This window comes from Epinephelus moara, chromosome 16 (assembly GCF_006386435.1).
Source record: "Epinephelus moara isolate mb chromosome 16, YSFRI_EMoa_1.0, whole genome shotgun sequence".
Taxonomy (NCBI): domain Eukaryota; kingdom Metazoa; phylum Chordata; class Actinopteri; order Perciformes; family Serranidae; genus Epinephelus; species Epinephelus moara.
The window spans coordinates 1,999,540-2,024,071 of NC_065521.1; the positions used below are offsets into that span (position 1 = coordinate 1,999,540).

The 24,532-nt window shown below is 48.0% G+C and overlaps 1 protein-coding gene across 1 annotated transcript in view; it reads left to right on the forward strand.

Moving 5' to 3' along the window:
* LOC126403325 (BCL-6 corepressor-like) overlaps nucleotides 1-23,922 on the forward strand; it is a 30,262-nt gene extending 6,340 nt beyond the window's left edge. The window contains exons 2-12 of the mRNA XM_050065918.1: nucleotides 1,045-4,605; nucleotides 6,389-6,626; nucleotides 7,026-7,484; nucleotides 8,965-9,192; nucleotides 9,685-10,055; nucleotides 12,234-12,371; nucleotides 13,333-13,499; nucleotides 14,151-14,296; nucleotides 15,773-15,850; nucleotides 16,849-17,032; nucleotides 21,973-23,922. Of these exons, the coding sequence (XP_049921875.1) occupies nucleotides 1,045-4,605; nucleotides 6,389-6,626; nucleotides 7,026-7,484; nucleotides 8,965-9,192; nucleotides 9,685-10,055; nucleotides 12,234-12,371; nucleotides 13,333-13,499; nucleotides 14,151-14,296; nucleotides 15,773-15,850; nucleotides 16,849-17,032; nucleotides 21,973-23,431 (7,029 nt within the window). The 3' untranslated portion in view covers nucleotides 23,432-23,922. The remainder of the gene's footprint in view (nucleotides 1-1,044; nucleotides 4,606-6,388; nucleotides 6,627-7,025; nucleotides 7,485-8,964; nucleotides 9,193-9,684; nucleotides 10,056-12,233; nucleotides 12,372-13,332; nucleotides 13,500-14,150; nucleotides 14,297-15,772; nucleotides 15,851-16,848; nucleotides 17,033-21,972) is intronic.
* The last annotated feature ends 610 nt before the right edge of the window (nucleotides 23,923-24,532 follow it).

Here is a 24,532-nt window from a genome sequence, read left to right on the forward strand (position 1 = left end):
AATACAACTGAGTATCATCCGCATAACAATGGAAATTTATAGAGTGATTTCTAATGATGTTACCTAAAGGAAGCATATATAGAGTAAATAGGATTGGTCCGAGCACAGAACCTTGCGGAACTCCAAAACAAACTTTAGTACGTAAGGATGATTCATTATGAACGTGAACAAACTGAAAACGATCAGACAAATAAGATTTAAACCTGCTCAGTACAGAACCTTTTAGGCCAATTAAGTGTTCCAGTCTCTGTAGCAGAATTTGCTGGTCAATAGTGTCAAACGCTGCACTAAGATCTAATAAAACAAGTACAGAAACGAGATGATGCGTTGTGAAATGATATGTTGCAAAAGGTTGCATTACACATTGTAGAGCTATTAGCAGATTGCTAAATGTTGAATTACAAAATTATGCGTTGCTGAATGACGGGGTTTGAAGTGTAGTGCTACAGATTGTGGCTTTACCAAGTGTCAAGTGGCCAAGTGTGGCATTACACAATAATTGTGCTGTGAAATGTTCTGTTAAGAAATGATGTGTTGCAAAGCGTTGCAATACGAAGTGCGCATTCACTTTTAAACTGGATGGACTCTTTTTAAAATTTTGTTGGAAAAACAGTTGATCAGGAAACTAATTTTCAGATTATTTGATAATGAAATTATCAAATAATAATAATAAAATAATAAAATAACATTTTTGACAGTCAGACCTGAATCCATACTCAATGACAGAGTTAATCAGAGACACGCTGGATGACACGTAAATGATAAGTAGAGCTGCATCTTCAGGAGAAATGTGAAAGTGAAAATACAAAACCTTCATGTTTCTGCACCAAGCCTGAGATGGACATCTGTCAAAAAGAGTTTACTGAGGATAGATCAAGATAGACGTAGCTGTTTCCTCCACGTTCTCCAGTCATGTAGGACCAGTTTAAAACGTCCATGTCTCCATCAGTGGAGTTCGTCTTTAAGAACACTGTTCTACATACATTTTTCTTTCTCAGTGCAGCTTCTGGTTGTTACTTACTTTGACTCTCCTCCATGTTGCAGGTGGATGGTGGCTCCTCTTACAGGATGAACCCTCTAGCTGCCCTCAGCATCGACTGCAACGCCCTGGTCGGGGAAAACTTCCGCCCCCACGGAGGAATCTTCTACCCCAGCATCCACCCTCTCTCTGCTGAAAAGCCTCAGGAAGCCTGCACTTCCCTCCCGCTAGGCTACGATCTCCTGTACAAACCGGGTGTCACTGTGTTGGACAGCCAGAAATCCACGAACGAGTATGTTGGACTTCATAAGAGCCCCCCTCCAGGGCTGCAGAAGACACTGGTGGTCCCTGCTGCAGGAGGTGATGGACTGGGACTGGACCGCAGAGTTCTACCCAATGACAAGCAGTCGGAGGTGGGTCCGAACGGTGCTGGCAGCTTCCTGAGATTGCCCTGGATCAGCCCTTATGCTGATGCAACAATGTACCCCTTCCTGGACATGGCCTACAAGGCCTCCTTCCTGTCCCAGCCCTCACCTTTCCTCCACCAGCAGCTGGCCTATCAGTCTTTGTGTGTGGCTGGGGCAGGAAGTGGCACACCAGGGGAAGACAGACTCTTCTACCTGCCTCATTATGGCCCCGCCCACATCTCCTCCCCACTGGGCCCTCTAATCAGGATCCCTGCGGCCACATCAGTTCCAGCTGTCCTTTCACCCTTGCCCCACAGCCAGGACAAGGCCTTACAGGGCCTCGGCCCTCAGGTGCATCAGGAACACTCTGCCTTCAGCACTAGTCCACGGATTCACCAGGAACCACAGCCTCAAGCTGTTCTTCACACCGAGCGACAACATGGCAGCAGCAGCAGCGGCCCAAAGTCAAGTCAATCCACGTCCACCAAGAACACTGTCAGCAGCAGCAGCAGTGGAAACACTGGTGCCCCAGTAAGCAGTTCGACCAGCACTGCTGCTTCAGAGGCCCCAACAGTTACCCACTCTCCATGCTCGGCTCCCCCACCCCTCAGCCACACCACCACAGACCTCCAGAAGCCTCTGCACAGGACCACCTCCTCATCCTCAACCTCCCTGTCAGTGTCTCATTCCTTTAACAGCTCAGAGCTCTGTTCCCCCGTGCACTCAGGCAGCAACAAAACCAAAGATGCCAGGTCTGACCACTGTACTGCAGAGTGTCTTTCACCTGTGAAGACATCACTAGACCAAGTTGTACCTCAAAGACCTGCCAAAACCCCCAAGGAGATACCTTTAGATGTGTCCGCCAAAGAGCTGGAAGAATTCTCAAACGGATTCCCATCCAAATTTGAGGCCCTGGCCAAGCTGGGGTATTTACCCCCATCTCATTACGGGCTGCTGGCCGGTCAGGACCGGAACCTAAAGGAGGGTCTACCCCCATCTGTTAGCACGTCAGCTAAGACTCCGGATCGTGCTGAGATGATCAGCACTGCACCCTCTTCTTGGGTTGTTCCGGGTCCTTCCCCAGCTGGCAGCTCTGACCTTAACAGAGGCTCCCAGAGTCTGAAAACCAAGAGTGTGGACAACATCTCTCATCAACCACAGCCTCAAAACTCACCTGGCCGCAACACAGTTGAGGTAACCAGCATTCCCAGCCCCGCCTCAAGGGAAAAACCCTCTGCATCATCCCCAAAGTCCAAAGTGGAATGGCCCCGAGTCCCATTGACTGATGTGGAGAATCCAAACAGTAAAACAGAAACTCTTGTATGCCCCAGAAAACAGAGCACATCTTCTGCTAAACCAGAAGCTCAAGAGAGCCAACCTCAACCTCAGCCTCAACAGCAGCAGCAGACTCGTGTGGGAAACTCCTCCGGTCAGATCTATTGTGACTCCTACCTCCCTCCTGGCTTAGGGTACACCAACCGCTATATCCCATATTCAGTCGCTGAGAATATGTCCATGCACAACATGGACATACCAGGCAAAGGACCTGTCTATTCCCACCCTGCCCTGTTGAGCAGCAGCAGCAGCATTTACCCACCTCGCATTGCCCCAAAACTTCCATATGGAGTACACCCAAACCAGGGTGACTTCATGACATACCAGAACTCCCGGGGGGTGGCCCCTCCGTCTGTCTCCTCCCACCCAGGTCTTGACCGACTTGACGATAAAACCTGGATTGCTGAACCACAGAGGAACCAGGAAAAACTGAATGCTAACAACAAGAGAGACAAGTCAACAAACCAGACCACAAAGTCCTCAGTCAAAGGCCTCGCCTCCGCTACAGATGACGTAGTCTACATCGACCTGGTGCGTGACGAGGTGAACAATGATGCATCCCCCAACATGCGCAGCAGAGAGGATTCCTCTAAACATGGCTGCGGTGGCTGTGCCCACATCCAAGAAAGAGAGCCTCCAAAAGCCCTTCCTTCCAGCCAGGCTGCAGAGCAGAGACAAGACTTACCACCTTCCCAACCACAACTTCCTTATCACAACTCTTCGTCACCTCCTCCCTGCAGTGAGGGGATCTCGGAGGAGATCCCAGGAGAGGACGAGCCACTAAGTCCATTCCCAGACATCCCAGAGGAACAGACGATGCGCTGTGCCCGAACTTCTCCACAGCAGTTTTCTAGACGGTGTAAAACTGGAGCTCCTGGTGGTGCTGAGGACTCAATACCAGGTAATGGTGTTGAGAGCACTGCTGATGAAGCCAAACCAGAGGCCTCGGCAAATAAAAATGTTGACCCTGAGCAGAGCCTCCCCAGGAATGGCAACGCCTTGGGTCCTTCCAGCAAAGAAAGTTGCTCCAGTGACCAAAACAGCAATGTGGGCTCGGTGTGTGCCGTCACCAGCCAGAAGAGTCCAGCTTGCCATTCAGATAGTCCAGTTAGCAGCAGTCAGGGACCAGTATGTAGAGACTTAAGTTCTCAGGTCCCAGTATGCAGGAGTTTGAACCCCAGGATCAACCCGAAAAGTCCCACATCAAACAGTGGAGATCTAAATTTGGTCAGCAGAAGTTTTGTGGGTCCGTGTTGCAGAAATCTGTCTCCGAGGACCCCGATGTATGAACCCAGACTTTTCAGTGGTCCAGCTCCTGGAAATACCAACCCAAACTGCAGGAGCATGAATCCACGATTTACAAGTTGTGAAACCCACAATGCTGTGCGCCCAGTTTGTGGAAACATCAGTCTCAGGACTGTTTGCGGAAAGAACTATATTAGTTGTCCAAATTGTGGAAGTATGCTCTCTAAAGCCCAGACTTTTGGAAATAACAATCCCAGGGTGCCCACGTTCGGAACCAGCTTTCCTCTGGGCCCAAACTGTCAGCATCTTTCACCCCCTGTCAATGGAGGCTTCAAAGTGACGCCTGCAGATCTGACTCCAGAACCACCAGCTAACAAAAACCTTCTTTCCAAGGACGCAGAGTCCAGGAGAGACGGGACAAACTCTGCCAGCTCTGCAGTTGGAAACGAAGACATCCAGGACAGCGTGGATCACCTGGCAGACGATGATGAGGGCTCCTGCTGCAGCAAGAACCGGCGTTCCGGCCTCACCAAACGCATCGCCAACTCCTCCGGCTATGTGGGTGACCGATTTAAATGTGTGACCACAGAGCTTTACGCCGACTCCAGCAAGCTGAGCAGAGAGCAGAGAGCGCTTCAGGTAAGATAACAGTCTACATTTACATCTTTTCATTAATTGATGAGACGGCAAACCTACTTTTCAGTGTTCTTTAAGGAAGTGTTTTCATTTTCATCATTCAACCCCGGTCACCAAGATGAATATTGGCATTGTATGTTTCTGAAAACCATAGTTACGTTACATTTGTACATTATTATGTATCAGATACGTGAAAACATTACATCTTAATGTTTCAACAACATTGTGGTTAACGTGTGGTTAACGTGTGGTTGTGTTTAAGCACCAAAACCTTTTGGTCATGGTCAGAAAAAATATAATGTTTTGGCTTAAAACAACCACCTTTCGTGGCACTATCCCGACAGGGAACGCGATAGGACGAGGTCTGTATGACGTTGCGTCTGGCGATTGTGTGGAGGTGTCTGGTGGGTAAAGACTGATCAGGTATCAGAAGATGTTTGGAGCAGAGCTGCTTCCTCTTTGACCTCCTCTTCGTCTTGTTTTTCCTCGTCCTGTTCTTCGGGGTCGTGCTGAGGACGTGTCAGGATATCATGCCGCCTGGATTTACGTTGCGTGTCTCGAGACGACTGCGTTCCTGCTGGTTCTCAGCACACCTGAAGAAAATGGAGGCAGAGACATTAGCTGTCCTTTCATCTCTCCCTCTGCATCAGCCTCTTGTCTCTCTGCCTCTCCACTCGATGTTTGTGATTCTTCCTCCTCCTCCTCTTCACCTCATCCTCTCAAGGGGACCCCTTCAACTCAAATTTATCTCTCCACCCTCCTCCCCCTCGTCATCCTCCTCATCCTCCCTCAGCAGATGGAGGAGGAAGGAAAATTTAATGAATCCTGTTTCTCAAACTGTGACCTAGAAACACTTGGACTCTTCTGTCACACTCGTTTTTTAACGTGCCATTCTTTGAGTTGCATCATGGGAAATGTAGGATCCAGTGTAGAGATAATATAAACGAAGAGACGTTAGCATCAACGTTTTCTGGCTAAGGATAATTCATGTCATCTAAAAAATAAACCCATCTGTTTTCTTCTACATCTCTTTCACGTTACGACAGCAGTAAGGAGGAAGGTAACCTGACTGACGTTGATCTGATGTTAGGCTAAGGTAGCTAGCTAACGTTTTGCTAACATTTGCTAAGTTAATATGTGACTATTTAACATAATACGCCTGTGTAGATTATGACCATCCCTCTTCTTTTAAATCTGGTTTCCAGTCTGAGCCTAGCTCGTAGCGTACAGAGCACAGAGCAACAAGGGACGGGACTTAGAAATGGCTAACTGTCATGTTTAGCTGGATTTAACGTGAATGTTTTCGCCAAACAAAAAGCAGCAGATATAAATAAAAAGTAAAGATGGAGGACAAACGTAAACGTCTCTATCGTAGATGTATGATAATAACCAGATAACGGACACCAAGATGGCGTCTGTTCTTTCTAATGGAGCTGCTCGCCTGGCACATGCGCCCAAAAAAGTTTGTGTCTCTACATAATGGAGGTCATTATGAGTGACCACTGGGAAACATCAGCGATTATGCTGAGCAGCGTTTCTGGTGGCTGCACGGCGACCCAGTAAAGTTATCTGATGTTCCCTGCAGTTCACCAGGTGTCGTTCAGACCTGTGTGAGTGAGGAGCGAGCTGATTGGCCGACTGAACTCCTGTCAGGCTGCAGGTCAGACACTGAGGAGGAAACAGTGTAACAGTGTGACACTTCCTGTCGTGTGTTTCGGTCCTGACTCGCTGAGTTTGTTTTCACAGATGTGTTTGTTTGTTTGTTTGTATGTTTGTTTTGTCTCAGCGTGCGATGCTGCGCTTCTCTGAGCTGGAGCTGAAGGAGAAGGAGGGAGGAAGAGGAGAGGAAGAGGAAGGAGTGGTGACAGCAGCAGCAGTGATGACGGTGGCAGCGGAGGCGGGAGAGACGGAGCTGGCAGACGGCCAGGAGGGAGACGAAGGGAGAGAAGGAGACGAGGAGGAGGAGGAGGGGAGGAAGAAAGAAGGAGGAAGAACTCCCTCTGCAGCCGCCGAGGCTCCAAGAGGTACACACACACACTCACACACATTAAAGATGCTTAAACACGCAAACATTTTTTGCATTGATGTCGCTCTTCGTCACTTTCTCCTGAACTCTTGGTGCACCTCATTCGCTCTGAGCCCAACACACCGCCGCCCTTGTTTTCACACACACACACACACACACACACACACACACAGTTTTACACAAGTTGTCAGAGTCAGATCAGGTCTGTGATCAGTTTAACATCAGGACTGGAGGTATGGAAGCTGCAGACACAGACACACGGTGAGTCTGAGTCTGGCATTTACACATTGTTTGACATGACGTCGCTCTGCGTCTCCTGTCGGAGCTGAGCTAACGTTTCACCCCCTGCAGGAGTTCACAGTGTTTATCTTGTACATTTTCTTTTTTGTCCTTGCAGGTTTCCATCCTTCCTGTCCTCACAACTGCCTTTCCGTCCTGCCACTGTGCCGTCACACCGACAACCTCCCCGTCGTCCGAGAGAAGGATGACAGCTCAGTGGAGGAGCAGAAGAAGAACAGAGATGAAGGAGGAAATGTGCAGGAGGAGAAGAACAAAGAGGAAAGGACTTTAATCCCACAACAGCAACAACAACAACAGCAACAACAACAGCAACAACAACAAAGGTTTCTGTCCACAGCCAGAGGCCTGTTCCAGGGACACGGCTCCACGCCGGCGCTTGCCCGTTCAAACCCCGGCGCGGCGATAAACAGGAGGCGCATCTTCAGTCTGGAGCCGTTTCACCAGAGCAGCATCATCAGTAGCCGGCTGAAGAGAGGGAGGGAGGAGGACAGAGAGGAGGACAGGGAGGAGGAGGACAGGACGGGAAACCCCAACAAGAAGACCAAGTCCGCCACCGGTGAGAGTTCAGGTCACGTTAGAGTTGCTGCACCATTCACACGCACAAATTATTAACACAAAGTAAGTGAAAACAGTCTCGTACAACCCAGGCACCAGAATACATGTTGCTTCAAACACCTGCTTGGCGCTGGAAACACAGCCGTCTCAAAAATCAGTTACTTTTTTTGCCTAAATAACAACAGACAAAGCAATAACAAGTTACTCAAAATACTGCAGGAAGAACAGCAAAGGGTTGGAAAATACACAGCTAGATAAAGAGCGAGCCAAAAATGGCGTTGGAATAAGAGCAATTTGTCGCCAAAAACACTGCAGGAGAACCGCTAGCTAAAAATACTACTAAAAAAAAGAGTGAGGGGTCACTAAATACTGCGCTGGAAAAACAGCTACTTAAAATTGCCTCTGGAAAAAAAGTAGCGGGTCGCTATATACGCCACTGGAAAAACACCAAGCTTAAAACACTGCTGGAAAAACAGCAACAGGTCTCTAAATACAGTGCTAGAAAAACAGCGAGCTAAAAATGCCTCTGGAAAAGGAAGCGACTGGTTGCTATATACACAGAACGCCACAATAAAAACACTACTGGACAAATTGCGACATGCTGCTAAAGACACAGCAGGAAGAGAGTAAAAGGTCACTAGATATGGCGCTAGAAAAACAGCATGCTGAAAATGCCTCTGGAAAAGAAAGTGACGGGTCACTTCATACACTGCTGGAAAAGCACCAAGCTAAAAACGCTACTGGAAAAATAGCGACATGGAGCTGAAAATGCCGCAGGAAAAACAACAACAGGTCGCTGGATACTCCGCTGGAAAAACAGTGAACCAAAATATACAACTAGAATAGCAGTAAAGGGTTGTTAGAGACACTGCAGGAAAAACAGCAACAGGTTGCCAAATACAGTGCTAGAAAAACAGCAAGCTAAAAACTGGGAAAAATGTGATGGGTTGCTAAGTACACTGCTGGAAAAACAGTGACGTGGGTGACACCACCCACGTTTGGTGCCTAAAACGTGGCTGTAAACTCAGAGATGTCTCTTGAAAACAAAAAACCGTTCCGTAGTTTGTGTTGAACAGCGGTCTGCAGCTCAGCATGTGTCTCCACCCTCCCCTCCACCTCCTGATGACAAAGTCATTGCCACCTCTGTGGTCTAAGTACGACCCCGAGCGAATTAAAATGCTAAACATATTACGTGTTTTCCATCCTTTGTTTTTACAGTGTCGTAATAAGACTTAATTGGGTTTGAGACGGCGGCTCTGATGCTATGTGTCCCTGCTTCATCATCATCAGTGATCAGTACTGATGAAGATCCACCTGAGGCGTTCCTCAGGGTTCCACACTGGGTCCTCTCATATTCAAATCAGACATTAATACAGAACATTGTTTATAACACTCATCACTTCCTGTTACATCCTTATATTGTCCTGTCCTTTGATTGGCTGTTGTCTGACCCTCCTGACTGCTCATTGGTTGTCTCACAGACTCGACTCTGGACGACGTGAAGAAGCTGAAGGTTTGCATCGAGCTCAACGGTCTCCGTCTCAACAAGCCCCGCCTCCCCGGGGAGCTTAGACAATGGCTTCCCTCTGGCCAGAAGTCGGCGGAGGTCAACAGGAAGTTCAGAGTGGACGTCCCAGCTGTCAGGGGGAGGTCAGAGATCAAAGACGGCTGGTGTGACCCTATGTTTGTGAGGAGGGACAACCAGAGAGGTGATTATGCTGGGATTTTAAATCCAGTTTTCTCGTCTTTTTACGTGAGGCTTTTATTTTGAAGGAGGTGCTGTGAGTTTAGAGCAGCTCCATTTCCTCCTCCACCTCCTTTCGCCGTGACAACACCGATGATGTGTATGTGAAGCGGTGGCGTGCTGATAGCCGTCTAACGTCTTCCAGATGGGTCCGTCCCTTACACGCTGCGTTCAGGGTCCCCATGTGTTCCTGGAACTTTAACACCAGCAGGGCTGGTAAAAAAAATAAATCGATGGGTACTGCCTTCTCCTGTCTGCGTTTGTTCATTGTGTTCATTAGCATGTTAGCATTGTGTTCATTAGCATGTTAGCATTGTGTTCATTAGCATGTAGCATTGTGTTCATTAGCATGTTAGCATTGTGTTCATTAGCATGTGAGCATTGTGTTCATTAGCATGTTAGCATTGTGTTCATTAGCATGTTACAGACTCTTCTCTTCTTCTGTGTTTTCTTTCAGTTTTCCACGTGGCCACGCCCTCTTCTCCCGCTCATCTCCCACGACAACCGTGTAGCTCCGCCCCTCGACAACCCTCCCCTGCAACCCTGACCTCCCTCACCTCCCTTGCCTCCCCTCGCCTCCAGGACAAGCATCAGAAGCTGAGGGAGAGCCGAAGAGCCTCCAGTTTCCTCCCTTCTTTACCTCCTCTTCCTCCCTCTTCCTCCTCCTCCTCCTTTTCCTCACCTGACAACCATCCCTTCCGCTGCCATGACGACGACCTAAACAAGCCGAAGGGCAAGCGTTCCTGCAAGACGAAGCACACGGGAGGAGACACGGCAAGGGACGAGGACAGAGACGGAGGAGGAAGTGACGATGAGATGAGTGGGAAGGTGAGTGAGGCGCTTGTTTTACGTTATTTAACACTGTGATTACGTTTTCTGAGAAACTTGAGTTGTTCTTGTTTTACGTTGTTTAGTGTCGTAGTTACGTTTTCTACGTCGACACTCACGAGTTTCACTCATCGGCAGTGTTCTTCCTCTTTGGTTTTTGTTTCAAACGTCGCCAGTGTTCCTCTGTGGTTCCTCCCTTGATTCTGTCTTCACTTTTAATCGCTATAGTTATCGTCCTGATTGGAGCTCGCTGGGAAAACTCTGCAGGGATGACGTGTGTTTGTGTGTGTGTGTGTGTGTGTGTGTGTGTGTGTGTGTGTGTGTGTTTCAATTCGCTGCAGATTAAAGTGAAGAAGAGGCGGCTGAACGAGGGAGGGAGTGATTGAAGGTTATGGAGGAAGAATAATATTCTCCACATGTTCACTGTGTGTGTGTGTGTGTGTGTGTGTGTGTGTGTCTGTGTGTGTCTGTGTGTGTCGGTGTGTATTTTAGTGTGTGTGCTGTGTTTCGATGTGTGTGCGGCAGCAGCTTGTGCCGTTTTGACAGCTGCTGCACCGGAGATTTCCTCAGGGCAGGACGCACACACACACACACACACACACACAGAGTCTGTGTGTCTCCTTTTCTCTCGACCCTCCTCCTCGTTTGCTGCGCTAGAAAACACACACACATTAAAACACACACACACCTCCAGGGCAAAGCTCGCTTCCTGTTTGCTGATGCGTGGCGGCGAGCGGCTTGGTTTGACAGACGCCTGCACACACACATTACACACACACACATACACACACACACACACACACACACACGTTAACATGTACACGCTGTCTGGCTGCTAAGCGGCGGAGGCTGTTGCCGTGGTGCCAGCAGCTTTTCATCTGTCTCTACCTGCGTCTGCTTTTCTCAATTCACACAACACACACTGGATCCATCCCAGAGTCGCCGAGGACAAACAGGAAATAGAAATATATTTTAGTTGTACAAATACACAGATACAGATATGAATCTAAAACTGGTAAAACTAAAAAATAATGTGTGTAAACATTATTGTCCTGTCGTCATCACCTGTGTTTTGTTTGATCCAGGTTGACTCCGCCTCTTTTAGTCGGACCAAGGTTCTTGTGTCAGATCCGGACCGCCATCCTCACGAAGGTTTCACTCCTGTAGTGTGGTCCGGATCAAACTGAAAACGTCGCCCAGGCATCCTTTCCACAAACCACATCCTCCATCACCCTTATGTTAGCTAACCTTAGCTAACGTTAGCCTGACAGTGTTTCACCAGACCTCTGGGAACAGTTGACTTAGTAGGTAGAAAATAGTTGCTAAATTTAGCACATGTTAGCGTGAACCGTTAGCCTGACAGTGTGACATATAAAAGACAGTTACACTTGAGCTCATTTTCTTCCTTTGACAAAACAAGATGGTGGTTGTTTCAGTCGTCGACCCAACCGCATACAAAATACTTATAGTCTGCCAGATCTTATACGATGTCATGGGCTCGCCGTGTAACACTTGTATTGTTAAGCGGTCTGGAGGACGAGGTCGATGGTGTCCTGTTTTTTTTGGATCACCACTTTTATGTCATCACTTCCTGCACTCTGTGAGATTTTTGCGTGTCATAAAAGTCGCATGCTTTCAAACACATATTGCAAAGTTTTCGTCCTGTCCGACGTGACGTCAGAGTTTCTGTTAAAGCAACAAACGACGATGTTCAGAGAATTAGAGAGGATCTACAGCTGAGCCCTGAGGAACTCCTCTGATCCTGACACAAGCTGCTCTTTGTTCATCGTTACACAGACTTTGTTCTGTTTTTACTTTAAGACCAAGGCTTCCTCCTCCTCCTCCTCCTCCTCCTCCTCCTCCTCCTTAGCGCTCTGTCATCAGCCTCGGGCTCTCCACACACACAGATAAAACACACAGAAACAGAGTCGTGAGAGCAGAGGTGGTGACAGCGCTATTTTCAACCCAGCCTGGAAATCTGTGTGTGTGTGTGTGCGTGTGTTTGTGTTTAACCATCTGACAGTGATAAATGTAGAAACACAGTGAGCGCCTGTTTTTCGGTGTGTGTGCGTTTGATTGCTTTGTGGGTAATAAAAACAATCCTCCAGCTCATGCTAATCACTTTAAATGTCTCTGTCTCTCTCTCTCACACACACACACACACACACACACACGCAGGTCTCCCCGTCCGAACAGCCTCAGTCTCCGCAGCACACACACGTCACCCGACCTGCCCCCCCTGAAGTCCGCCGCCTCATCGTGAACAAGAACGCTGGAGAGACGCTGCTACAGCGCGCCGCCCGCCTGGGATACGAGGTGAGGAGACATAAAGGGTTTTATGGGGAGTTTTTCCTGATCAGCTGTGAGGGTCATAAGGACAGAGGGATGTCGTATGCTGTAAAGCCCTGTGAGGCAAATTGTGATTTGTGATATTGGGCTTTATAAATAAAATTGATTGATTGATTGATTGATACAGGTGTGTGGACAGTGGGCGGGGTCAGGGAGCACCACACAGTTTTCAAGCCGCAATCATTTGGTGAGCAGAAGAAGAAGACAGGATGACGTTCGTCTCCTGACTTTGTCCTCTTCTTGTGGAGACATGATAAAGTCTCAGTGTCCTCAAACGAGACAGGTTGATGTCGTCACATGTGGACGCAGGGTTGTTAGACACTAAGATCTCGTGGACTGAGAGAACTTTGAGTCAGACAATAAACTCTGACGGTGTCGTGTAGTTTCAGAGACAATTGAAATCCTGTGGCGCTGACAGGTCAATGATACCGAACTTCATTTGGTCTGAAACCAGCGTAAATCTGTTTAAGGGTCTCTGGTCTCATAGTCTGAGTGGGCGGAAGTTTGCTGCAGAGATCAGCCTCTCATTGGGCGGAACGAGCCACCCGCTGAAGTCCCGCCCTACCACCTCCGGTTGAGTAGCAGTTTTCAACTGTTTTCAACACGTCCTTTACTAACTTTTGCGGTGTTTGATCTTGCGGGGATGTAGCCATTTTTCTGCCATGGTTCGCGTCCTGTAGGTGATATTTTTGTGGGCGTGTTACACCAAAACCTGTTTCCCCCCGGCAATATTTTTGCAAGCGCACCGTTGCTGTGGCACCGCCCAGAACAATTGTGATTGGTTGAAAGAAATACAAGCAGCCGGGGCGTTTTTTTCTCCAATCTCACAGTGAGAGTCGGCCCAGCCAGACCTTTCTTTTCTTGAGAAAGGTCTGGTGAGCAAGACTACTGGTCTCATGTCCCTGTCCTCATGTCTCCTCGTGTCCAGGAGGTGGTGCTGCACTGTCTGGAGCGAAGGATCTGTGACGTCAACCACCGAGACAACGCCGGGTACTGCGCCCTGCACGAGGCCTGCGCCCGCGGCTGGCTGGGGATCGTACGCCACCTGGTGGAGCACGGAGCCGACGTCAACTGCAGCGCTCAGGATGGAACCAGGTACGAATATGCACTGGTGTACACCTGGACCAGAGTCTTGGTCTGGTCTGACTGTACAGGTCTACAGAGTTTATCTGACAGTTCACTTTTAAATGTTGAAATAAGACCTGACGTGCTCACTGTGGTTTGAAGGAAGGAACAGTTCGATCGACCGTACACATATAAATCACAGAATCATCTGCATGTAACTGAGTCTGATAAAACACATCAGGAGCTAACACAGAACCCTGTGTTTCTCCGTCTGGAACCAGAACAATGCTTTATGCTTGTTTCAGAGCTGATTTGATTTTTTATCTTATCTGAACTGTGAAGAATAACATCACAGGTCATTAAACGCCTCCTTAAATTTAAACATGAAAATGACCTGCTTCCAGGAATGAGTCCATGTTGCCATTTTGACGTTTTATAAAGGCAACAATTTACAGTTTTGTCTCGTCGTACTTGCCGTATATCAGAATGTATTCATGTTAGAGCTGCTGAAATTTAATATAACATCAGTCAAACTCTGGACTTGTGTCTGGAGTTATAGAAATGTCCATATGTTTTTATCTTGTCCCCAATACACCAGTTTTTCCTTGGATGGATCCTTGTTAGCGTCACCATTAGCATTGGCTATTCTTATTATTTATTATACTTCCTGTTTGTCTTCAGGCCACTGCATGACGCCGTGGAGAATGACCACATGGAGGTGGTGCGCTTCCTGCTGGCCTGTGGCGCAGACCCCACCCTCACCTCCTACTCTGGACGAGGACCAATCAACATGACGCACAGCGTTGCCATGGAAACCTTCCTGGAAGGTAGGACGGGGACGGGGCAGAGTTACTCTGTAGCATTTCAGTCTGCTGCCATGTTGGATTTGTGGAGCCAGAAGTGACCTTATTTGGATGAGAGGGTGGAGCTAACCCTAACATTAGCTGCTAGCTTGGTTAGCACAGTGCATTTACAGCTGCGATAATGCTCATGCTAATTTAGAGCTCACTCATGGTGCCGCAAATTTGACGATTTCCACCAGTAACGCCATCCCAAAACACTGCGGTGAAAAAGCAGCTAGCTAACTCATCACACGTTTCACACGTTTTCCTTCTAAAAGTAACGCGCCCAGATGAATGACTTTGCTTTGCTGATGGGAGTCAACAAGGAAACAGTCCTGGACTGTCTTGTAAGGGGGGAGGTTGGGGCAGCGGAGGGGTTGTAAAAACACAGACTTTCAAAAAAGACTAACAGAAACCCGAACTTTCAAACAGGACTTTCACAAAAACACAGACTTTCAAACAGGACTTTCAAGAAAACCAAAATTTTCAAACACGACTTTTACAAAATGCAGACTTTCTAACAGTGCTTTCACAAAAATGCAGATATTCCAAAAAGACTTTCACAAAAAAAAGCTTTCCAACAGATCCAGGAGCTCCTTACTCTCCGAGCAGAGGACAAGATCAGCCCCCATATAACATGGAGGCTAAATGATTGTTATTGACATGTGATGTCATTGTTATTGTTTATAAAGTGCTGCTGACACGTATGTTACATGATTCTGTGATGTCATCATGCTGTCTATAATCACACGAAGGGACGTCGTAGCAGCTCCGTGGCGCCACCTGTGTGTAGGAGAAGTGATCATGGACGTAAATAAAAAGATAGAAGAAATAAAAACAAAGGATGAAACAGATTCAGAGCAAACGAGCGGAACGTCAGAGTCAACGAGGAGGAAACAGACGAGAGGAAAGAGACGCAGCCTCGCTGAGTGTGTGTGTGCTTTTGTGTATGTGGGTGTGTGTGTGTGTGTGTGTGTGTGTGTGTGTGTGCGCTCGGCAGCCAGTCTGATTACCATTCCCTGCCTGTATTTGTTCTCTCCATCTCTCTTTTTTCTCCCTCCGTCTCTCCAGAGGGGTTTAATGAGGCTTGGCTGTTGAATCCCAGAACAGCTTACTGCCACACACACACACACACACACACACACACACGCACACACACTCCTGCCAGCATCCGTCTCCTCAGTGCCAGGCGCCGTGGCGACATGCCGGCACCGACTGAGCACAAACACTCATCTTCCTCTCGCCGTCTTCCACTGTGTGTGTGTGTGTGTGTGTGTGTGTGTGTGTGTGTGTGTGTGTGTGTGTGTGCGTGCGTGCGTGTGTGTGTGTGTGTGTGTGTGTGTGTGTGTGTGTGTGTGCGTGGCTCCATTGTTTTCATCTTGCCGCCTTCGTCCTCTCTGATTGGATGGCTCTTTGAGCGACCACAGAAGCCACTGACTGTGTCCCTCTGTGTCTCTGCAGACTATCTGTCCGACCTCCAGGGAAGGTCAAAGGGCGATCCAGGAATCTGCTGGGAGTTCTACGGCAGCTCAGTGTGCGGTTAGTCCACACACACACACACACACACACACACACACACACACACTCCCGACGACCCGGGACTGAGGACACGTTTCAGATGGACAGAGATGAGGTGCAAGTGGTCCTGAAAGACCGAGTGTCAGACCATCAGCAGAGACGGTTCTGGTTCAAGAATCACTGCAGACACCTGTAAGACCACATGTCCAGTTTGGTCCACTTTGGTCCACGTGATATTAATGTTGTCATCCGTTTAGGTCCACGAGGGTCCACTTTGGTCTACAGTTAAACCAGCCGCAGCCGCCTCACCTCAGTGAAGTTAGTTTTAAGTTGGATGCTCAACAGACATGCACTTCAGACCAGTCAATGTCTTCCCACAGTGCTTCTTGAAGACAAGCATGATTCCTTGGTAGGACAGGTCCGTCCAAGTTGGGTGCTAAAGAGACGAGCCAAGACTCCGTCTTAAGAATTGGTTATCACACATTGGAACAGGTTGGCGAGTGCCCAGGTGTGCGTCACTGAAGAGGCCCCACCTTCAGTTCCCACAAATGACCCAAAGAAAGGACTCTGTCCTTGGTAGAATTCAGAGGACTATGGTGGGATTCGGTGAGGTAGCCTCCTTGAAATTCAGCCGTTGATGGATCCTTCCTTGACCTTGAGAAGTACCAATAGATTCTTCCTGTTTCCCTTTCTGAATGACAAACACAGACAACCACGACCTGCTGGTATTTCCTGTCATGCAGGCGCAGAACATACGTGCTAGTCGGCCGTTGGCTGTAGTCAGGTGCAACTTTTTAGTCGAGACACAGAAGACACGAGGCAACAAATCAGTCAGCCTTTGTTCCCACTAGTTCTTTGAAGTTGATTTGGTGTGGTGCGCCTTTAATAACTACTGCTCAACCACTCAGGGCTAAAGAACTACATCTAATCATGACTAACTTAACCACTGCTAAACCAACTAGAACTTCAGAGAACACTGAGTTTCATTAAGAATGTCCACACTCTTTGTGTCTCTCCAGAACCATCCAGTGAAGGGGGACAGTATAACATTCTTGCTGACCCTCCGGGGCCTGAGGAGGACGAGGAGGATGAAGAGGAAGATGAAGATGAGGAGCAACGTGCCAGGAGGGAGGTGTTTGAGTTTGAACTGTCCGACCGACCGCTGCTGCCCTGCTACAACATCCAGGTGTCCCTGTCCGAGGGGTGAGTCCAAAAGACCAAACACAGAAGGGTTGACTAAAGGTGGGAGGTCAAACATATTCTGGATCAAAGGTGTTGGACCAAAGGGACCAGGGTTAAACATAGTAGGACTAAGGGCCTGAAGGGACTGGGGCTAAAGATAATAGGACTAAAGGACCTGAGGAGAGCAGGGTTAAACATAATAGGACTAAAGGACCTGAAGAACCGGGGTTAAACATAGTAGGACTAAAGGACCTGAAGAACCGGGGTTAAACATAGTAGGACTAAAGGACCTGAAGGGCCTGGGGCTAAAGATAATAGGACTAAAGGACCTGAGGAGAGCAGGGTTAAACATAGTAGGACTAAAGGACCTGAAGAATCGGGGTTAAACATAGTAGGACTAAAGGACCTGAAGAACCGGGGCTAAACATAGTAGGACTAAGGGCCTGAAGGGCCTGGGGCTAAAGATAGTAGGACTAAAGGACCTGAGGAGAGCAGGGTTAAACATAGTAGGACTAAAGGACCTGAAGAACCGGGGCTAAACATAGTAGGACTAAAGGACCTTTAGAACCGGGGCTAAACATAGTAGGACTAAAGGACCTGAGGAGAGCAGGGTTAAACATAGTAGGACTAAAGGACCTAAAGAACCAGGGTTAAACATAGTAGGACTAAAGGACCTGAAGAACCGGGGCTAAACATAGTAGGACTAAGGGACCTAAAGAGAGCAGGGTTAAACATAGTAGGACTAAAGGACCTGAAGAACCGGGGTTAAACATAGTAGGACTAAAGGACCTGAAGAACCGGGACTAAACATAGTAGGACTAAGGGCCTGAAGGGACTGGGGCTAAAGATAATAGGACTAAAGGACCTGAGGAGAGCAGGGTTAAACATAGTAGGACTAAAGGACCTAAAGAACCAGGGTTAAACATAGTAGGACTAAAGGACCTTTAGAACTGGGGCTAAACATAGTAGGACTAAAGGACCTAAAGAACCAGGGTTAAACATAGTTGGACTAAAAGACCTAAAGAACCAGGGTTAAACATAGTAGGACTAAAGGACCTAAAGAACCGGAGTTAAACATAGTAGGACTAAAGGACCTGAAGGAGCGGGGTTAAACATAGTAGGACTAAAGGACCTGAAGGACCAGGGTTAAACATAGTAGGACTAAAGGACCTGAAGGGACCAGGAGTAAATGTTGTAGTATTAAAGGATGTAAGGCATGACCCACTCTACTCTGCCTCTGATTGGCTTGCCCTGATATTCTTTCTCTAACCCTGACTAGGGCTGGGTATCAGTATACCTCATACCTGTGAACCTTCCAACCACAACTTAAGCAGCTGCCGACACAGTGAGGCTTGAACATGGACCACTCTGATTCCATGTCCCCAACCTGGGAAGTGGGAGTTGAAGACCTCATGGACAGGGGTTCTCAGCCAGACTTTCCCAGTTCACCCTCAATACATGTTTGGGTTTACCAGGTCTGTCCGGCAGCCTCCCCCATCATCTGATCCAACTCACCACCAGGTGGTGATCAGTTTACAGCTCTGCTCTTCTCTAGTTAATCATCGATATTAGGCCTCAGGTGTTCTGGTACCAGGTACACTTATAAACCTCCTTGTACTCAAACATGGTGTCTGTTATGGCTGATTCATGATTGGCACAGAGGTCCAATAACAAAACACTACTTGGGTTTAGGTCAGGTAGGCTGTTCCTCCCAGTCACCCCTCCAGGTTTCTCCACTGTAGCCCACGTGATCGTTGGAATTACCCCAGAAGAACTATAGAGTCCCTGGTCAGTACCCTTTCCAGGACACTGCCCAAAGACTCCAAAAAGGCCAGGTACTGTGTAGTGCATAAGCACAGACACCAGTCAGAGACCTCCTCTCAGTGACTTGTCTTGAATCGAGGCAACCCTCTTGTTCCCTGGGGACAACCCCAACACAGCGGCGCCTGGCCAGGGGCTTGTGATGTTGTGTTCACACCCGGTGCCAATAAAACAATTTGTGGAAGTAAATTATGTGTAAAGTCAAAGTAAAGACGCGATTAGACATGAATTCCTGACGGACAGCGCAATGGACGTGGAATATGTGAATTCACTTCGGGGACCAATTGGCGCGGTGATAGCCAGTCAACATTAAAGACGTGATTAGATTAATTCCTGCCAGGGGGGCAATGGACGCAACGCAAATGATGTGAATAGAGAGCTGTGAATAAAGCGAGTGGCGTGAGGGTTAGGGTTAGAGCATTCCGATCCTCCAGGGACGTGTAACACAGAGAAAGTACCGGAGGAAGTTCATTCATGGATTTAGCGATTTTACGCGCGTATTACGCGAGTCAACTCAAAATATTATAGCAATAAAACTCACGCGAGTAACATGATGTGAAAATTGGCACTGCATTGAGCATCCCCACACCACCCGCCACCTCTCATCATAGGCAGGAGTTTGGTTCCTGAACCAGTGCCGTATGTATAGGTGAACCCAACCACCTCCTGCGCCAGCTCCGGTTTCTTCCCCACCAGAGAGGTGATGTTCCACGTCCCCAGAGACCAGAGCCATATACCTGCTGCCCACCTCACAGTGCACCCGACCCCAGTGCTGATCCCTTAGGGTGGTGGGTCCTCAGGGCGGCAGCCTGAAGGTGCACCACCACCCGCCGGTATGACATTGAATATTTTCTCCTGCTCAACATTCTGCAGGGTTCTACATGATCTAAAAGAACCCAGAACATCAGCTTTTATAAATCTGTGTGTGAAATTTTTCAGTGTGAGACTGAATCAGAGCTGACGAACCCAACACAGGCCACACCCACTCACACACACTTTGTCTATTCTTCCTGTCGTTCACACTCACACGTTCCCTCAGTGTTGTTTTAACACTTCGCCTCCTTTCACACTCACACACACCAATTAAGGCGGCGGAGGAGGGAGAGAAAAGATCCTCTGGGGAGGAGACGCTGGGAGAGATAAAGGCAGGACAGACGGAGAGGTCGTTAACGAGGATTGCATCGCCGTGGCGACGCGGCTAATTGGCTTCCACTTCGTCTTCCTCGCCTGTCGCTTCCTCCCTCCTCCTCCTCCTCCTCTTCTGCCGCTCTGGTTTTTTTCCCTCTGTGTCTGATGTGGTATTAATGGCTCCTCCCAGGTGCAAGGCCACCGGGTACTGACACACACACACACACACACACACACAAACACACACTGGTTGTTTAACATTCCAGCAGCAGCCGGCTTTAAAGCAACATGTGGCCTCGTCCGCCGCCGTGTGTGTTAAACCCTCATCCGCCCTTGACATGCACACACACACACACACACACACACACACACACAGTGACGTGTGTGTGCACACACACACACACACACACACACTGACAGACATTGTGAATCAATAACAGCTCCGTCGATGTGGACGCTGTCCTCAGCAGCAGGAGACAGGAGACAGGCCATCTGTGTGTCTTCATCCCTCTGAGACAGACTGAATGTCTCTGATCAAACACAGCAGCCATCTTTAAATCGCGAATCCGTGAATCTCCGTCCTCACACAGGTCTCATGTTTGTGTTGTCCTCTGTAATGTCTCCTTATTGAAACCGTGTCTGATGTCCTCAGTGAGTCGTCCTGTGTCTCTGAGCGATCCATGTTGGACAATATTCACCTGATCAGTGAGACGTTTAGATTCAGATCAGGTCTAATTACGTCTCCATGACAGCTGAGACCAGAGTCTGTCTCATTCTCATGATCCTGATATCTCAAGAACACGTTGAGGGAACTTCCTCAAATTTGGCACAAGCATCCACTTGGGTTTGACAATGAACTAATTAGATTTTGGTGGTCAAATGTCAAAGTCACTGTGACCTTCTGTTCATCTCATTGTTGTAAACGCAGTATCTGAGTAACACCTGGAAAGAGGGTCTTCATATTTGACACACATCCACTCAAACTCAACAATCAACTGATTCAAATTTGTTGGTTAAACGTCAAGGTCACTGTGATCTTACATCTGTTTCATTCTTGTGAATATGATATTTCAAGATCGGCATAAAGGAATTTCCTCAAATTTGGCACAAACATTCACTTGGCCTCGATGAACTGATTAGAATTTGTTGGTTAAAGAGCAAGGTCACTGTGACCTTGCACCCATCTCATTATCCTAAATGTGGCATCTTAAGAACACCTTGAGGGAATTTCTTCAAATTTGGCACAAGCATCCACATAGACTTAACAATGAACTGATTAGAATTTGGTTATCAAAAGTCAAAGTTACTGTGACCTTGCACCTGTCTCATTCTTTTGAACCCCATATCTCTAGGATACCTTAAGGGAATGTCTTCAAAATTGGCACAAATGTTCACTTTGCCTCAATGAACTTATTAGATTTTGGTGGTCAAAGGTCAAGGTCACTGTGACCTTGCATCAGTTTCATTCCTGTAAAAGTATATCTCAAGAACACATTAAGGACATTTCTTCAAATTTGGCACAAACGTCCACTTGGATTTGACAATGAACTACTTAGATATTGGTGGTCAAATGTCAAGGTCACTGTGACCTTGTGCTCATCTCATTCTTGTTAATGCGCTATCTCAACAACACATAAAGAAAATGTCTTTAAATTTGGTACAAGCATCCACTTGGAATCAATGATGAACTGCTTAGAATGTGACAGATTCACATTCTCATAAACGCAGTTTCTCAATGACAACTTGAAATAAGGTCTTTCAGACGATCCCATTCTCCTGAATGCGGTATCTCAAGAACATTTTGAGGGAATTTCTTCAAATTTGGCACAAACGTCCACTTGGACTCAACAATTAACCACGTAGAAATTGTTGGTCAAAGGTCAAGGTCACTGTGACCTCACAGAACATGTTTTGGTCAGAACATAATTTTCACGTTTATCCTGTCAGAGGTGTAACCAGAATGGAAGACATACTGACGTCCTGTGTTTACTCTCTGTATGTCCTCCCTCCAGCCCCAGGAACTGGCTCCTCCTCGCTGACGTCCTGGGTCGACTTCGGATGACGTCTCGGTCTTTCCGGCGTCTCTTCCCGCAGCTCAACGTGCAGTCCATCCCTGAGGACGAGTTCTACCGGCAGGCGTCCCTGTCTCAGCTCCTGACGGGTCCTGATGAACAGGAGCTGGTGTCCTTCAGGCCGGACGTCAAGGACCCTTTGGAGCTGGTGGAAGCCACTCCCGAGCTGGCCGGTATGCTTGGCTCCTCCCTGGAGTTCGTGGACAGTCGCTGGGACTTGCTGGAGGCTTCGCCACCTCCAACGCCGCCCCCACCACCAATATCAAGACCATCACAAAGACCGGTACAACGCTTCCCACCACTGCTGGTACCACAGCGACAGGGGGTGACAGGAGCCGGTGGTAAAGTGGACAGTGTGTTTCAAAACCGGACGGCAGAGTCCGGACAGTGCAAAGAATTTAAAAACCTGGGATATTCTGCTCCAGCAGCTAAAATGGAAACCAAAATGGCCACTAGTGTTTGGGAACCACAACAGTTAGGAAGTAAGAACGCTGCAATACCTGCAAAGCCAAACATGACCGTGACGGCCAGCGTCTGGGAACCACAAAGGTTACGGAGTAAGAACACCGGGATCACCAATCTGACTCATTCGGACTCTAAGATGGACTCGAACATGTGGGAACCACAAAGACAACAAAGTAAGAACACCGGGATCCCTAACCCTGCTAATCCGGACTCTAAGATCGACTCCAGCATGTGGGAACAACAACGCCATCACAGTAAGGATCCTGGGATCGCTCATTCTAAGATGGACTCGAGCTCCTGGGAGGACCAAAATCCAGGAAACAGATCCACTGTGAACACTCCGTTCAAGTCCGACCTGGCGGTTGGTGCTAGCATGTGGGAACCACAGCGACTGCGCAGTAGGAATGCTGTGACCTCTGATGCCAAGGTGGACGCCGCCCTGTCAGAACCACAGCGGATACCCAGTAAGAACACTGCTAATCCTGCTAACTCTAATGGTGCTGCGGATGCTAACGCATGGAAACGACAGAGTCACAGGAGTAAGACTGACAAGGTTTCTGATTCTACAAAACCAGGTGCTTTGGTTGATGGAAGCGTTGGGGAACCACAACAACTGCAAAGTCAGAACGCTGGGATCTCCAGCCCTGCAAAGCTGAATGCTACGGTGGATGCTAACAAGTGGGAATGCCACGGAATAAAGAGAGTGGGCAGTACCGGCACAGCTCCCAAAAGAGAAGCTAACCCCTGCAACACCCACGACGATGGAGGTAAGACCATAAAGATGGACGCTGCCTGGCAGAGGAACCTGGGTAACGTCAGAGTCCACATCAGGGACCTGGGGATGAAGGTGGCAGGAGGTGCCATCCACAGAGATGTTAAGAAAGAGCAAGGGAAAAGCACCGCAAAGGGCGCCAGGGTTAAAACAAGGTCATGACATCACAGTGTAACCAAGGAAACAAGAATCCAGTTGACTGTATAAGACTTTGAGGAGTCTGCTGAGCTTCTGTTGACTATAGTTCAGAACTCCATTCATAACAAAATCAACGATTTTACACAAACTGTTGAAATGTACATGTGAATGCTGTAATTGTGTGAAGACCATGTTTGGACACTGAGACAGACAGAATGTCCTCTGTGGACAGACAGAATGTCCTCTGTGGACATATAGAGCGTCCCCTGTGGACAGACTGTAATGGTACGCTGTGTGCTGTTTGTACACTGCACATATGCGTCTTTTTTATTTATTAAGGACAGACGTCACTGTTGTTAAATCTGGCCTTTGTACATGGAGTCTTGTGTAAATACGATACAGTTCCTGTCACGTGCTTCGTTGGTCGGGACATTGTTTGTTTGCTCTGTATGTCATTTTGTATTCTACTTCCTGTTGGATTTCCTCACCAAACTATTTATTGTTCAATAAACAAAGAAAACGTCGTCCAATTTGACCTTCAATACAAAGATTAGCTACCGAGTAACAGAACTTTATAACTGTTAGCATCACAGAGGCTCCCAGCGAGCTGCTTCACAATGAGCTAGCTGTTCCTCATACCTGTTAGCATCATACAGGGTTGCAGTCAAGTGTCTCTATATGTGTTAGCATCACAGCTGTTTCCAATAGCTCTAAAGAGTCAAAGCTATTTTTGCTAGCAGTTTCTTTACACCTGTTAGCATTATAATTGTTTGCAGCTAATTGGATATTACCAATACTACTAATCTGAATCCTGTTAGCATTGTAAATATTTCCGGCTAACTGGATATTATCGATAGGCGGCACGATGGTGTGGTGGTTAGCACTGTCGCCTCACAGTAAGAGGGTTCCTGGTTCGACCCCAGGAGGGAGCCCCTCTGTGCAGAGTTTGCATGTTCTCCCTGTGTCAGCGTGGGTTTCCTCCAGGTGCTCCCACATGTTCTCCCTGTGTCAGCATGGGTTTCCTCCAGGTGCTCCCACATGTTCTCCCTCTGTCAGCGTGGGTTTCCTCCAGGTGCTCCCACATGTTCTCCCTGTGTCAGCGTGGGTTTCCTCCAGGTGCTCTGA